We start from the raw sequence: 16,258 nt of genomic DNA, 5'->3' as shown, positions 1-16,258 counted from the left end.
CAAGGAGAGATTTCCTTCCTGCAGAGAAGCTGTGACCCACCCCCCACCCCCGACCATGCACAGGGAATAGTTAAGCTCTCCCACATTCCTGCTGCATAAAAATGTTGTTTTGCGAGGCTTCTGTGGAAGGGGCAGGGGCAGAGGCACGGTGCCCCCTCCACGTACAAAAATTATAAAATAATGTTATGAGGTTTTCATTTTATCTTCCTTGGATATCAAGAAAAATTGTGAGCGCTAAAGAGGCTCTGGCGAGTGCTGAGTGACAGGTTAAAGGGCTCCAATAAAGATTAGATGGTCCACTATCTCCTGAGGAAATTGCATAAAAGTGGTTATTCCCTCTTGCTTCTATTAATTTCCTCTTCCTGGCTGCTTGGAAATGCTTCATAACCTGATGTTGCAGATGGGGACGAGAGGTGCTTTCCATTATCTCAATCACTGCACTGTTTATGAGACACTTAATCTGTTTCTTTATAAAGTAATAGTACTGTAGGTGATGGATTTAGTGTCACTGGAGGGCTGTGTGCAGGGATGGCAGGGGAGGGGGTTCTCCAGAGCACCGTAAGCACTAGGTAATTTGTTACATCTCCGAGACGCTGAGAAGTTGGGTGGGCGTTTCAAGGTGATCTTCCAGATACCAGCTAGAGGTCACGTGTACCAGTCCCTTCTTGCTCGAAGGGGGAGGGAAGTGCTGCATGTTTTGCTTGGGGAATGGAAAATGCACACATGCTTAGGGACCTCACGTCTTGTCTCTTCCTTTCTGCCAAAGTCAGGGGCGGGGAAAGAGGTATGTATGTGGGGTGCCACCTAAAAGCTGCATCTATCACCTGTCTGAACTGTGATCCCCTACAATGGAGGGAAGTCAACCCCCTTTTCTTAAGGAAACGAAGCCATCCGGGCTGCGCTGGTGTCAGAAATGTGCAGCCCTCCAAGTCACAGGTGTTCCGTGGACAAGGGTCTTGTGGGAATACACAACGGCTCTTTCTTTCCCACCCACCTCCTGGAATAGTGATGAAACCCTCCTGGCTGAGATGGAGCTGAGCACTCTCTGACCTAATTTCCCTTCCTACCTCTCCTGTTCTTCCACCTCTTTCCTTCTAGCTTTGTCTTTGCCTCTCTTGAATCTCACCTCCTAGTCGCCACAGAAGATGCTTCTTCTGGTCCTTGTCTCATGGTGATGGATCCGCCAAGTCAGGCACTTCCTGCCTGACGGGTCCCCCACCCCAAGCCTGTGCACACATAAGCATAACACAGATGATGCTGAGTGGGAATCAGCCAGCGTTCCATCCTCTGCCTCCTTCCTCACCCCCCAAGGAAGGCGGGCACTTCCCAGGGTCTGCCCCCCACCCTCTGTGCTCTGCTCTATTCCTCTAGCAAGGTGCCAAGCTCACCTAGATCTTCCGTAAAATTTAGTTGAATGAGAGGTTCATGACTGTAGTGACAATGCTGACCATAATTTTAAATCAAGAGAAAGGCAGCCCCTGAGTTTTGAAATGATATTAAAGCGAGTAGCTGTGTTATCCGCTTCGAAATGGCTTGACAGTGTGGATATGTGCTTGATTAGATGATCACAGTATTTAATTGTTATTTTTTGAGGCTGCAGGCAGGTGTGCGGTCCCCAGGCTGCTGGGGTCCCCACCATTCTCCGCTGTGTTACTCCCGACCACTTTATATACTCAGGTGACTTCTCTGGGCTGAGGCGATTGCTTTTGCCTCCCTTGGTCTAAATATTCTTTGTTATACTCTATCCAGCAGCTCCACGTATCACCTCTAATTAAAGCTGCTTTTCCTCAAGGAGCAGCACAATTTTATTTATTTTTCTATGTAAATTTGTAGTAAAATAACAATCTTATTCGCTTCTATTTCTCATTAGTGGCGTCTGGTACAAGATGAGTTTAAAAAGGCTTTGTGGACTAGCCTGGCACTTTAAGCATTATTTAAAGCAGTAATTCTGTGAGAAAATATAGCCCAAGTGTGCTTACAAGGTACAGTCCACTTTGTCCCTCTCTCACTTCGTCCCAGCTTACCCCTCCCTCTCCCCACATCCTCAAGTCCATTCCCTAGTAGGTCTGTGTCTTTATTCCCATCTTGCCCCTAGGTTCTTCATGATTTTTTTTTTCTTAGATTCCATATATATGTGTTAGCATACAGTATTTGCTTTTCTCTTTCTGACTTACTTCACTCTGTATGACAGACTCTAGGTCCAACCACCTCACTACAAATAACTCAATTTCGTTTCTTTTTATGGCTGAGTAATATTCGATTGTATATATGTGTATATATGGCATGGACATATATACACTACCAAATGTAAAATGGATAGCTAGTGGGAAGCAGCCGCATAGCACAGGGAGAGCGGCTTGGTTCTTTGTGACCACCTAGAGGGGTGGGATAGGGAGGGTGGGAGGGAGACACAAGAGGGAGGGGATATGGCGATATATGCATACGTATAACTGATTCACTTTGTTATAAAGCAGAAACTAACACACCATTGTAAAGCAATTATACTCCAATAAAGATGTTAAAAAAAAAAAAAACACGTTACGGTCCAAATGTTCAATAAATGAACCTAGGCATACTGTTTCTTTATAAATTAGGGAATACCTACCTACACATAGAATTTAATAAAATATTAACTTATGAAATGTGAATATTAATGAGTTTCATCCATTTTGTAATTATTGATAAGAAATATTTTACAGATATAATGATTCTCCTATTATACAAAACACAAATAATCTGTGCAGAAACACATTCTTCCATTTGGTTCCAGGATTTATTTGCCGACTTTGAGACTCTAAGTTTATATTCTAACCCTCAATTCTAAAAGTTTGTGCAAAGAAAACTTATTTTTCAAGAGGGACTGGATAAATGGAGGTAAAGAGGAATTAACACTATTTAACACTTACTGTGCATAGGTAAATTTTCATATTTGAGTTTAATAAATTCTAATGACCTGTGGGAGTTGTTGTGAGAAGTGTTAAATTTCTTTTTTATGGATACTTTATACAGATGAGTAAGTGAGGATTACATGACCTGCCAGTGATCACCCAGCTAGGATCCAGCAGAGCCAGGAATCGGACCCAGGACTGTTTGATCACTACCTAGTGCTCACTGCTCTGGGGAAGATGGAGTCATATCCACTCCCAGGGCCTTTCACCCTAACCCTTCTCCGAGCTCCTCTCTCTTAAAGTTCAGCTTGGCCTCCCTCTCCTTCATTTCCTCCCTCTGTGGCTGTCAGAGTCTAGAGACACCCAGTTCTGCCTTCCTTCATCAGAAATCTCAGAGGAAGACACTTTCTAAATCCCTCTGCTACTTGTGGACATCAGGATGGTTGTTTATGCTGTTAACGTATTAAATGTAAAGCAAGGAGGCTTTTAAATGGTAGAAAGAAAGTGAAAACACCTTGTGTCTCTTGGATTGATACATTAAGAAAATTACATGTGGCAGGGTTCCAGTGAATGCATGAGTCTCCCCATTCCCCTCCCCCACTTTCCAGAGAAAGAGCTTCCGCTGTGTTTGGGCAGCACAGGCCTGGGATTCCTCTGTGTTCTCCAGCTCCAGAACTGAATGGGGTGCAGAAACGCTGGGAGATTTACAATAGAAATGGCCAAGTCCTTCTCATGGGTGATAAGGAAGAGATATGGAAAGAAGAAAGGGAGAGAGGAGGAAAGAAATAGGGGGAGAGACTTTACTGAGTGGGCTTGGAAAGATAGATCAGCAAGCCAAATTCTAGGATACTAGGTGTATCATTCAGTTTTTCTTTTGGTGTTTTATTTGTTGAGCCTTTTGTAGAGATTGAATGTTTTTTTTTCTTTCTACGGAGTTTATTTGAGTGTACTGAGATGGGTAGCAAGTGGCCCATTTTTACATGAGTTACAAAAGAAATCCTTAAGAACCTTATTGTAGCACCTAGACAACATTTGCCCCAGTACGTTCCATGGAAATTGAATCCGAGGAGGTACTCTACAATACAGGGCTTCTTGGTGAGAAAACACAGCATTCTGTATCCCATTTTGGGAAGTTCTGAAAAATTCTGTAATAAAAGATGAGATGGGGCTTCCCCGGTGTCGCAGTGGTTGAGAATCTGCCTGCCAATGCAGAGGACGCGGGTTCGAGCCCTGGTCTGGGAAGATTCCACATGCCGCGGAGCAACTCAGCCCGTGAGCCACAACTACTGAGCCTGCGCATCTGGAGCCTGTGCGCGGCAACGAGAGGCCGCGATAGTGAGAGGCCCACGCACCGCGATGAAGAGTGGCCCACGCTTGCCACAACTAGAGAAAGCCCTTGCGCAGAAACGAAGACCCAACACAGCCATACATACATACATACATACATAAAAAGAATGTAAGCAGACAAGAATATCATTAAAAAAAAAAAAAAAAAAAGATGAGATGAACTTTTTAAACCCACAGATTCAAAATATTTGACCACAGACCCCTTTTGTAAGTAACAGGTGTTAAAAATCCTAAGGGCATGGACTGCGTTGAACACTCTTGGGTTATGCCATTCCAGGACATTCCATTTCAGAAATTCCCTCCCATTCAAGATGAGCTTCTGCCCCGGGGCACTTCAGAGTGACCGAAACCCTATACCTCACTTCAAGTGAGCAAAGGAGTGAGAAAACTTATCCAGCATAGGAAACCGTTCTTTCTTGTCTTGGTAGAAAATCTGTGGATATTATTCAAAGAGTTTATATGTATATCATCGCTATTACTTCTCCCACTGTGTGATTCTGGGCAACTCTTTTAACCTTTCAGTGTCCCAATTTCCTTAGTAACCACATGGAGCTAATAATAGCTACCCCATAGAGGAATGCATGTAAAGCACTTAACAAGAATGTTAACAGATGGTGGCTACTGATACTGTTAAAGAATACTCTGCACTTTCCAGGAGGGAACAGTGTATTTGGGAAGATGAGCTTTGTATAAGTAGAAACCTTTATAATGGTACTTCTACTATGGTAACGATCACATTGTATTGCAACTGTATGACCTCATTGGATCAAGAACTCCTTGAGGGCAGGCTCTGTTCTCAAAATTCCCTGGATCAGGTTCTCAGCAGGGTCACAGTAAATGTCTGTTGAATGAATTAGTGAAGTATGTAGGAAAGCCAAATGAGTTGACCATGAAATTAGTTTTACCTGGTCTCAAAGGAGGATAAGCCAGAACAGATTTCTTGGGAGCCAGAAGAATCAGGAGCTGAGATAGTGAGGAAGGGCCTCAGGGAAGCAGGGCAGGCAGGGGCAATTTTCTGTGGAATCAGCAAGGCAGAGACCAGATGTCTGGAGTCAAAGGTCTCCGTAGATGAGGCATGGTAAAAGCTTGAGGGATGGCCTAGAGCCAGACATTTTGGGGCATGGTTCTTCACAGGCTAACCCATGGAGCAAGGAGAATAAGTGCCTCATATCTGATAACAGCTCCAGTGAGCATCGGGCTATACCAGGCGTTCCCAATCTTCCCCACTGACATGAACATGATAGATGACACCAAGTGCATGACACATTCCCTGGTGCACTGCCTACAAAGGCATCCTGCTTTGCCCCCCCCACCCCACACACAAAGCATTTCAAAATGCAATTAAGGGAGAATGATGTTGTTAAGCCAGTAACCTTGAAATCACTTTAATTTCTTCTTAACGAATCACTCATGAATTTCAGCCCTTTACCACCATTCATAATAAGTGTTAACACAGCTCACAGTTTCCCTCATGTGTGTTGCAACATGGGATTTAAGAACCATGGGTCCAGTTCATTGTCAACCAGGACCTCTTTCCATCCGAGGCCCAGGATGAGTGAATCAGGGTAAGGCCTGACTGTTAACAGGTGGAAGAGGGAAGGAATAACCGTTTATAGAGCACTTATGCCTCAGACACTGCGCTACACATTAATTCATTTTCTCAATTAAATCTCTCGACACACCTGAAAGGGAAGAATCATTATTCATATTGTTCAAGTGAGAGAGGCCATTGGTACCAGGAAGGTATATTTCACTAAGGATGTTTGATGACTTGGAAGTGTTAAGTAGGGGTTGCCTCAATCCGAAATGCTCACTTTGTACAAGGGGGTATCTCAATGTCCTTTTTAAGGGGACAGAATGTTTCATTTTCCAGTTCCAGGGAAGGGCCTCTGGCTGCCACTCCTCCATTAATTCTAAGATGGTCTCTTTGTGTTACAGCCTGCCCTGCTGGGATGTTCAAGGCCAGCCAGGAAGCTGAGGGCTGCTCCCACTGTCCCTCCAACAGCCGATCCCCTTCAGAGGCATCTCCCATCTGCACCTGCCGGACTGGCTATTACCGAGCGGATTTTGACCCCCCAGAGGTGGCATGCACTAGTAAGTATCTAGCAGGGGCTCTGGCCTGGGGAGTTTGGTTGTCTGATAGTGCAAGTGGTGGGCCTGGGGCAGGGAAGACTTAAGACAGCATCCTCCAATTGCATAGTACAAAGTGGAAACGTCGGCTGTGGTGCTGAAACGGACAGCTCCTTGCTGGGCAAGCAGTGTCCCTCTCTCAGTAGTACTGGGTCAGGATTTTTTTCTTGGCCCCCTCCTCTCAGATGGGAGAGCCTTCCTCCTACCCAAGGAAGACAACTTCTGCCCACCAGATGGTTAAAAAATGTCAACTGGAGAGTTCTTTGAGTGCAAAATCAAGACGCACCAGGATGTTGCAACAATTCCTAGTAACTCTTCCAGTCACCTCCTCCAAGAAGCCCCCTTGGTCTTGACAGATGAGAATATCCTCTCTTTTCACTGGGCTTCCTGTACCTCTGTGACCAGGCTCTCTCAAAACTCTCCTGATTTCATTAATTGCCCAAGTATTCTGCACTTGCCTTCTTGGCTACCCAGTGAAGGTCCTCGTGTGCCAGCTCCATATATTCATCTCCCTGTGTCCCGTCCAGTGCCTAGTGGGGTGCATCCACGCCTCTGCCAAATGACAAGACCAGAGTCCTGGCCAGTGTGCATCTCTGAGGCAGAAATTCTAGGGGCTGGGTCCAGAGCGTCAGCTCCACCACTCTCCCACTCTCTGCTGTAGACAGAAGGGCAGTCATCCTGCCAGAAGTGGAGGCGGCAACTCCACTCCCTGGGGAGGGATGGAGGAGGGGAGAATTTCCTCACAGTCTTCTCCCTTATGATCCATAATCATGGGGGTCAGGAAGCACTACTCTCCCTGCACAGCACTTTCAAGAACTTACTCCTCCTCTCCTAAGTGTAGCAGCCCTGAAATAGGGATGCTTTTTCTTCTCAGTATTCCTGTTGCATTCAGAAGTCAGTGCTCCAGGTTAACCTCTAATTATGCTAGAACTTTCTTCTGAGTTGGATGCTGTTGCCTGGATCCCTCTGAGCAAGGACCTGCCCTTCACCTCCTCTGACCAAACTCCTTCCGCCCACCCCCGGCATAGAAAGGCACAGACAGAGCATTTCATGCATATTTGCAGTTTGATGAACAGAAAAAAAATGACTGAGCTCCAAGTAGAATAATTTCTTAATTCTGGCCTTGAAGTATATATAACCTTTGCTGGATAAAAAAGAAGAATGAAAGTGTCTTCTAGATCAAGGTCCTAAGGTCAATCAATGCTTATAGATTTGAACTGAGGAAAAGCTCATCCTCTTATAAACTGATTTTTTCCCCAGACCTCCCTGGGTTGGTATGAACAAAAATGATTCCATTTCTGCTGAATAGAGTCCCTGTCTTTCTGTTGTGTTATCCCATCTACTGATTTCTGAGGTTCCCCTGTGTGTCTCTGTAGGATTGAGAAGCATTGCTTAATGTACTTCTTTAGAAGCCACTTAAGGATGCTGAATCTCTGCTGCCTGGATGTCCAGACCAAGGACCAGTCTCCATGATTGCCAAAGCCCAGCCCTCACAGCTTCCCTTCTGGAAACATTCCCCTCCACTCTGCTCATGGATCCTCTCTGATTGGCCAGGATCCTTCTGCAGATAAATTCATGCAAATAAAAGTGTGGGTCCCCAGCTTCCCACCTAGGGAAGTTCAGCAGACACACCCTGTAAACCCATGCAGCCCCTGGACAAGGTCACCTAGAGAGAAGGTAGACCAATAACCAGAGGCTCGGAATACTGATGTGGAGCTCCTTGCTATATAACACATCTCCCATCTACCTCTCACCTGACATCTCCCATCTACCTTCCACCACCTGACCTGATGTGCTTGAACCAACAGGACTGCTTCCTGGTATAAACAGGAGCATCCCAGAGCCTGCACTCTGCACATTGCAGACCCTCACTCTGCGCTGCTTACCCATATTCTGAGTCCAGCTCATTAAAATCAGACCTCCCAGGCTTTTCTCTCCTGTCCTGGGTCAGCCAACTCTGAGTTAGGCACACCTTCCCACCCACTATGTCCCACCAAAATCTCTGCATCTTACCCAGAGTGGGGGTGAATGCTGGACATGGCCTGGGGCATCGCCACACCCTGTACACAGCCCTGTGTTCTTTTACCCCCGAAGGAGAGCACTAGGGTCAGACCAGAAATCACCAAATCAGAGCCACACTTGCCTGTGAAGGTCAGGCCAAGAGCTGCTCAGGGACACATCGTCTGGCTCCCTGCCCTGGCCAGCAGGGGCCAGCACTGGGTGAGAGGACACAGAGGCCAGGCTGGGTGGCAGCACAACGCTAGGCAAAACAAGTGTAAATAAACCTATTATTTTATTGAGCCTCATTATATATTTGATTTATTGTGTGCCAGGGAAGTACTGTATGAAAAAGTCGATTTGTTGGCTTTTATAATCTCATTAGGCTTTCCTTTTTAAAGCATTCTAATTGGAGATGCCATCTGTTATCTTAAAAAGGCATCACACATCACCACAGTAAATAATTTTTCAGACACAAGGAGCATATCTGGAGCTGTGGAGGTCAGGCACAGCCCTGCACCATGGCCTGGGGGCCCAGCTGGTTCTGCAGGTGGGGCAAGGTGGCCAGCATGGGCCCAGCCATCTGACAGAGGGTGGTGGGGGGCAGAAAGGGCCCAGGTGCTTGCTCACTTTGCAAGTGCATCCCTCTGTCCACCCAAGCAGGAGACGGTGATGGCCCGGCAGGGCGCTGGGAGGACCCAGGCAAAGGGGAGGTCTGTTCTAAAATGTACAGGACAGCGGGCATCTACACTGTTTAGGTCCCGTGGGTGTCAGGGAAAGGGGACACAGTGTCAGAAGCTTCCAAGAGCCTAGGCTTCAGGTGTGGCCTGTTGCCACCGTCTTTAAATGAGGTTGTATCAAGAGTCATTCACTGACAATATTGAAAAAGTTACAAAGAATCTTACGATTTAAAATGTGCTCTTTTACAAGGCTAAAAATATCTATAGTGTGCTAAAAATTAATGTTTTTAATGAATCATGTTAATCTCATGAAATGAGCACATATATATTCATTGTATTTTGTTATTGTGTTCAAAGTGTTAATTTATCCTAAATTAATCTAAACATTTAGAATGCATGACAACTTTTGTAGCCCTGTGTGGACATTTCTTCATTTTCTTTTTAATCTCCTGGGAGAGCCTGTCATCTCCTTGACCTCTGAGAGGCTCTGGCATCCCTGTGTGTCCAGCCTTGTCCTTGACAATATTCATAGATTCAGCAGGGATTTGAGCGCACCCCAAGGCTAAGGTGTCAAAAGGGCTGGTGTGGGCTTCAAGTGAAGTGAGACGAGGGGCCTTAGGGAGCTTGGTGAATGAGTCTGTGATGATGTATTTCTGCTGGTCTTGGGCACTCAGTTCCCTTCTTCCTTCTTCCTCATCCTCCTTGCACCTCTGCCAGGCCTGGCATTCTGGATCTGTTGCATCAGTATCTGGCCGACTGCCTCCTGGTACAGCCATAGCCCCATGTGCTCACGTTCAGGAGGAGGCCTTGTCCCTGACAGGCTCTGGAGGGAGGGGAGGGAGGACCGGGAAGGCTGATGTCAGGGTTTAGGGTGCACACTGCAGCATGTCAGGGCTGCCCTCAGAGACAGAGGGACAACCTAAGCCATGGATGGCATGAGGTGGGAGCTTGGGGGATGGCTGGAGGCAGGTCACAGGTGACGTCACCCCTCCCTGCTAGCAAAAGCCTCTGAAAGAAGCCAGGCTACACAGAGTGGACAGTGGGTACCAGCTTTAATGAGGAGTTACCAAAGGGCCACCTATAGCAGGGGGCAGGGGGAGACGTCAAGGGGAAGGTGCAGCCCCACCCACCAGAGGGGTTGCAGAGGTTGTAGGCTGGGGAGCTGAGACCCTGAACTTCAGGTTTTCTGAGCTTCAGCTGAGGAAGTTTCAGCTTTCCTCCTCCTGCTGTCTCCCTGGGCCACTGCGCAGAGGCCCTGAGGCCCCCTGGGGAGTCCTGGCACCCCAAACCGCCCCAACCTTGAGTGGGTCCTAGGAAAGCGTATTGAATCATCGATTTGCACGTAGCACTGGGAAGGTAGCCTTGGCACTTCACAGACAAAAGTTTGAATCCTGACTCTGTCTCTTACCATCTCTGTGACCTTGAGCTAATGTCTTAACTTTTTTACATTCTGTCATTTTCTTCTCATGACCTCATAATAATGTATGCCTTTCTGGGTTGTTACGAGGATTAAGCAAAATCATATTATGGAGTCTTTGGCGCAGTGCCTGGTTCATAGTAAACTCTCAATCAGTGTTAGAACTTGCTTTGGTTATATCCCTGGAAAGTGTGAAGATTGCAGCAGATATGGACGCTTCCAGCATGATAGGAGATCTAAAAATAAAAGTGACGTCCTTAGGGGGAGTACAGGTTTGACGCCAGCCCCATGTGTCACAGCAGAATCCATCGTGTGGCTCAGATCACAGTCACTATTCACCTTAGTCTGGAGATTCTGATGAAAACCAGCCAGAAGGTGACAGCTGCTGGGAGCGGATGGGCCGTAGGAGGGGGGAGGTGCAGATAGAGCACCAGAGAACTCCAGATGCCGCTGAGGCCTCTCCTCCAGGACTGAGATACGCTGAGAAGCTGGGCAGGAGTGACCACTGAGGAGATGGGCTCTCAGCTCTCAGGGAGCAGGGGCTCAGTGACTCCTCAGGGTTAGCTTCTTTCACAGGAGGGTCTGACGTCCCTGGAAGTGTGATGGGCGGGACATCAGGAGAGAGGTGGCAGCCAGGAACGTATGAGGAAGTGCGTGACAATGTGAAACCAAGCACTGAAATGCATGTCTTCAGTTTTAAGTAATTTCTATTTACGGGGGGAAGAAATGGAAAGGAGGAATTTATGAAGCAGGTGAAAATAGATAATTATGCCTTATAAAACTGCTGACTGTGAAAAACTATGCAAAAGGACTGGTGTAAAAATAATTACCTTGTTACATTTCCGACCACAGAAACCCATTTTTCTGCACCCACACGGGAGAAACTTTGATGGATCACAGAGACAAGCTAGTGCTTGTCTTGTTTCTTTATTTCTTCTTCAAATACAATGGGTTTCCCTCTGCAGTTTTGATTATAGAGGTGGAGTGAAAAGGGGCTCCAGAGATCATTGTCTTGTCCCCTGGCCCCGCCTGCCATCCCCTCCCATGGGGGGCACATTGGCGGCCAGCCCTCCAGGGTCCCCCAGAGACCACCCCTGACCTCCCTCCTGACTCAGAGAGGTGGCTGGGAAGCTAAGCAGCCAGACAGGCGCTTTGGGTGTGGATCCCGAAGGTGTGTGACCTGGGGCATGGGACGGCCTCTGTGAGCAGGGGCTTCTCATCGGCTGAATTGGGCATGACGGAACTCAAATTAGGAGGTTGTGGGAATTAAATGACAGGATGTCAGGCAAGCCCCAGGATGGAAGCTCAGGTCTGTCCGCTTCCGATGCCACGACCTCATACACAGTTAGAGCTACAGTTTGGTAGCTCTTAGGAGCATGGTGTAGATGGTCATGGCAGGGATAGAGATTTGCTGTTACTCTCACTCTTGCATCTGTACCTCCCACAGAGAAGGATAAGGATCCAAGCTTCCCTTCCCCATCTCTGCCTACTCCCGTTTCTCTCTCTTAAGCTCATGTTTCATCCTTTAAGGGGCTGGCAGCTGTTTCTCTGTTTCATCCCGACTGTCCCAGGGCAGCAGGGTGGTCCTTATGATGCAGGGACCATACTCCTTGGATGGACTGCCCAGGAGTGTGGCACTGCCCAGACCCTGGTCTTTGCAGGCAGACTGGGTGGAATGGAGAAGAGGGTACCGGGGCCCAGAAGAAGGAAAGAACCTTGGGATGACAGAGAAAGAAGGGAGTCCTCTGCAGCCAGATCTCATGGCCTTCGTGGTGTTGTGAAACATCTGTAAGGACACCAGATCATAACCTCCTCCCGCCAGTCCTGGGTCCTGATGGCTTATGCTTGGCAAGTTGGCCAGTGATGGTTTCCTTTGTAGCAGTGATTTTTAGATGCAGTGCTTGGACGAACAGCCTCAGTGTCACCAGGGAACTTGCTAGGAATACAAATTCTCAGCCCCTCCCTAGACCTCCTGGATGAGGTACTCTGGGGACGGGAAGTGGGGAGGGGAGGAGGCAGAGATCTGAGTTTTAACAAGACCTCCAGATGATTCTGAAGCTCGCTGAAGTTTGAGAACATTGTTTTAGAATTAGGTCATGTTTCTCTGTCCTTTGCCTTATGACTCCTGGGGATAAAGGCCATTGAGTGAATTCCTGCAGACTGGGACCACAGGCCTGCCCCTCCCCATCAATGTCTTGTGTAGCAGGCTGGAGAGACACACAGAGAGAGAGAGAGGGGGTGTTGCTACGAATTCATGCCTGAGGAAGAAGAGAAGAGGGTTATGGTGCGATGTGAGCGTGTGTCTGTGTTTGAGTGTTTCGGGGAGGTTCTCACTAGTTCTCAGAACCACCCCCACCTGCTCTGGCCCAGTTTCCATTTCATTCTCAGTCCTGGGTGGCGGGAGCAGTGGTGGGGGAGAGAGAGTGGAGACCAGAGAGCACGACATGGCTGGAGTGGGCTCAGGGAAAGCTGAGGGGGAAACTAAAGCAGAAGCAAAGTGACTGGTGGGGACCATTCCCCTGAGCTCAGATGGAGGACCAGGTGGCCAGGGTGATGGGTGATGGGCCTCACCCCTCAGGTGGTCCTCCATGCCACCTAGCAGGAAACAGGTCGAGAGGTAACCTCTGGGATCCAGTGCTTCAGGGAAGGGCCCTTCAGTCCAGAAGGGCAGGAGGGTCCCCCAAGGCGACAAACACTCCACAGGGCACAGGAATCCAGTGTTATAAATTGAGGACTGTTTGCTCGCTAGTCTACATGCCTTCACATTGGGGATGATTTTAAATACTTTTCAAAACCCAGCCTTTTCAAAAGCACTTATCTCATCTAGGAGTTGCAACCTATTAAAAGGGGGCTGCTTTAGTCAAGGTTAGTTTCACTCATTCATTGCTGATCAGGGCTTTAGTAAAATATTCACCATGTGCCCCTTTCTATAGGCAAAGGTGCTGCTTGATTTTACCCTGGTTTGTGATCCACACTGCATATAAAAATATATCATTTGTGTTTTTGAGGGGGGGGGTAATCTGTGTGTTCCTTGAGATGAAATTCCAACAGGGGTCACAGATAAACAAGAGTCATAGGGTAAGCTGTTTCTCGGAGTGCCTGGATTTGGATAGTGTATACATCTAGATGCAGAACTGAGGGAGTGTGACAGCAATATGAAAGCTATTTATAACTGTCAGTGCTGTTTGAAGAAGGGTCAGCGTTACCTGTGTACATGGGCTTTCACGCTTCTATCATCTACAATTTCTTTTCACAGTTGTTGGACCCAAGTGGGTATAACCCTTAGGAGGCATCATATAGCTCTAAGTTTTAAGCTAATAGCCGGGCACAGGCTCTGCTGTTTCTGCTTCAGCTTTTCCTCTTAAGAGCATTTCATCTCATGGGCATTTGGAGTCACAGATTATTAACACTCTGAGCAGCCTTCTAGGACCTGCCACCCAAACTCCTCCCGAGTGTCAGCCTTGTCTCTCCAACATCCCTGAGAGGTAGTCATTCCATTTTTAGTTTTCTGAATATTTGTGATGACGGACAGCTGATATATTTTGCAGGGCAGCTCCACTCCACTGTTACACAGCCATCACCCATCACTGTAAGAGAGATCTCCTGGACCTTGGATCAGGCACTGCCTTCCTCCCCTCCTCACCACTGGTCCACCATTGAGGACCAAAGTCCTGCAGGTGGAACCAGTGGTTCAGTGCTTACAAACAATTTCCTTACCCTTCCTTCATCACCTACTGTAGGCAAAGCATTGGTTATATTATCTACTCCCCAACATGTATGATTTCCTGAACCCCAGTGTCCTGGCAGCCTTTTCTGAATCTCACATTTATCAATACAACTCTTAGAACATGGCAGCCAGAATGAAACATATGACCCTCGCTCCCGAGCAGGGTCCAGGGGAAACTTGGTGGATTTTCTCCTGTGACTGGGATACTGGTGATTGTTCACTTTGGTTGCAGCCTCTCGCATCGTGGGCTCCGACCATACTTTTTGACCACTGAACATTCAAAGTTTTTGTTTGTCCCTTTAGGAAATGCTTCCCATTTGGGTCTCCCCTTTTCTTCACTTACACATGTAACTTGAGACATTTTGCCTTGTGGATTTGGACACCATGCTCTTTCAAGTAGACACCATTTTGAAAACTGATTTCAATGGACAAGTATTAGCATGATTGTTAGGAGTGTGCGCTCTGGTGTCTGGGTTCAAACACTGCTCTGACATTTGCCAGCTGTGTGATGTGGGGCAAGTGACAGGTCTCTGTGTCTCCACTATCTCATTCAAAACGTGAGTATAGTATTAGTGTCTGCCTCACTGTGTCATCAAGGGTATAAATGGAGTAATGCTATTTAGAACAGTGTTTGGCATTGTTCAAACAGGAAGCATTCAATGAAAGTAAGATATTTTATTTTACTACTATTATTGGAGTTGCTTACCCTACTTTTGTGCTATTTTCAAAGCAGCTAAAATCCAAGCACTGGAATTATCATTTTGCTAACATTTCTTCCTTCGGTACACAAGTATCTGTGTATTTATTCAGTTACCATTCTTAAAACCTAGGTATACTCTTTATATTCTTTTTCTCTAAAGGCTCATAAACTTTTAAAAGAAGCAGTATCATTTGGCCTGACATATTTAGAGACCCATGCTGGTTTTTGTCATTGTTTCCTTGAGGCTCACCATGCACTGATTTAACTATGAAGTTTCAGAAGTAGGAGGGGATTGAGGTAAAATTTATTTATTTAATCTACTTTCTTCTCTATTTTGAAAATCAGAACAAAACTGTCTACCCCATGGCTCTAGGACCCTCTGTTGTCCTGAATGTTCCTTGCTGGCCTTCAGGCAATGGCTCTGATGTCTAATTTGCAGGCTCTGATCCCAGGTGGGGCTGGTCTCGGAGGGATGCTGGAATTTGATGGCAGCTGTAGCTCAGGGTCCTTAAATCTTCTCTGCTCCAATTCTCCTCCCCAAAGGAGGAGACAGTCGGAGGCACATGGCTGTACATCCTCTGTCTTCTGCCAGCATCTTACCTCATCCCCAGGAAAGGAGATGCACGCTCTGAATATTCTATTCAGATCTATTCAGGTGTAGGGCTTTCTCTGTCTACTGGACTGGAAGCTGTCGACGTGCTGATCTGATTTTTTATCCCCTCTGTGGCCTTACATGGTAGGTGCCCAACACAGCCAGGTGGTAAGAGCCCTGCTCTTGGGATCAGGTAGACCAGACTTCACTCTTGGCTCTACCCCTCCTTTGCCATGGTTACTTAACCTCTCTGAACCTCTGTTCTTTTCCATAAAATGAAGATACTGTTTATTATTGTGCCAAGTTGTGATGATGTATATACCTAACTCAGTGTCAGGCGTATGGTGAGGGCTCAAAAAATTGTCTTTGTTTTGGTCGTTCTGAATAAGGTTTGAGTCATATCTGAATTGCACTATCCAAAATAAGAACAGAAAAAAAAGTGTGGGGGAAATGGGCATTTTAGGGCAGTTGCTTCTGGAGAGTCATCCTAGGTTGGCTGGGATCTTACACCATCACCCCTATCTCCACCCCATCACGATGTGATCACAAATCCATGTGTTACCTGTGCAGACCACCTTGGTCCCCAGCTCCTCATAGGTGGTCCCCAGCTGTGACTAGGGTCCTGGTTCCCCTAGTCTGCCTTCTTCTATCCATGTAACCCAGAATCAGATCCTGATCCAGTTCTGACACCAGAGGCCAAGCCCAAGTCCCATGGTGGGGGAGGGGTCAGGTCTGGGACTCCCTCCTAGACCTCCAGCCAGTTTCTTCTTTGCAATCAC

The 16,258-nt window shown here is 47.0% G+C and overlaps 1 protein-coding gene across 1 annotated transcript in view; it reads left to right on the top strand.

The window, feature by feature from the left end:
* The window catches only part of EPHB1 (EPH receptor B1), a 420,917-nt gene that overhangs the window by 273,699 nt on the left and 130,960 nt on the right, over positions 1 to 16,258 (top strand). Inside the window, exon 4 of the mRNA XM_059920279.1 lies at positions 6,174 to 6,329. Within this exon, the coding sequence (XP_059776262.1) occupies positions 6,174 to 6,329 (156 nt within the window). The remainder of the gene's footprint in view (positions 1 to 6,173; positions 6,330 to 16,258) is intronic.

Source organism: Balaenoptera ricei, chromosome 4 (assembly GCF_028023285.1).
Source record: "Balaenoptera ricei isolate mBalRic1 chromosome 4, mBalRic1.hap2, whole genome shotgun sequence".
In the NCBI taxonomy this organism is placed as follows: domain Eukaryota; kingdom Metazoa; phylum Chordata; class Mammalia; order Artiodactyla; family Balaenopteridae; genus Balaenoptera; species Balaenoptera ricei.
This window is presented reverse-complemented; position numbering and strand designations above follow the sequence as displayed.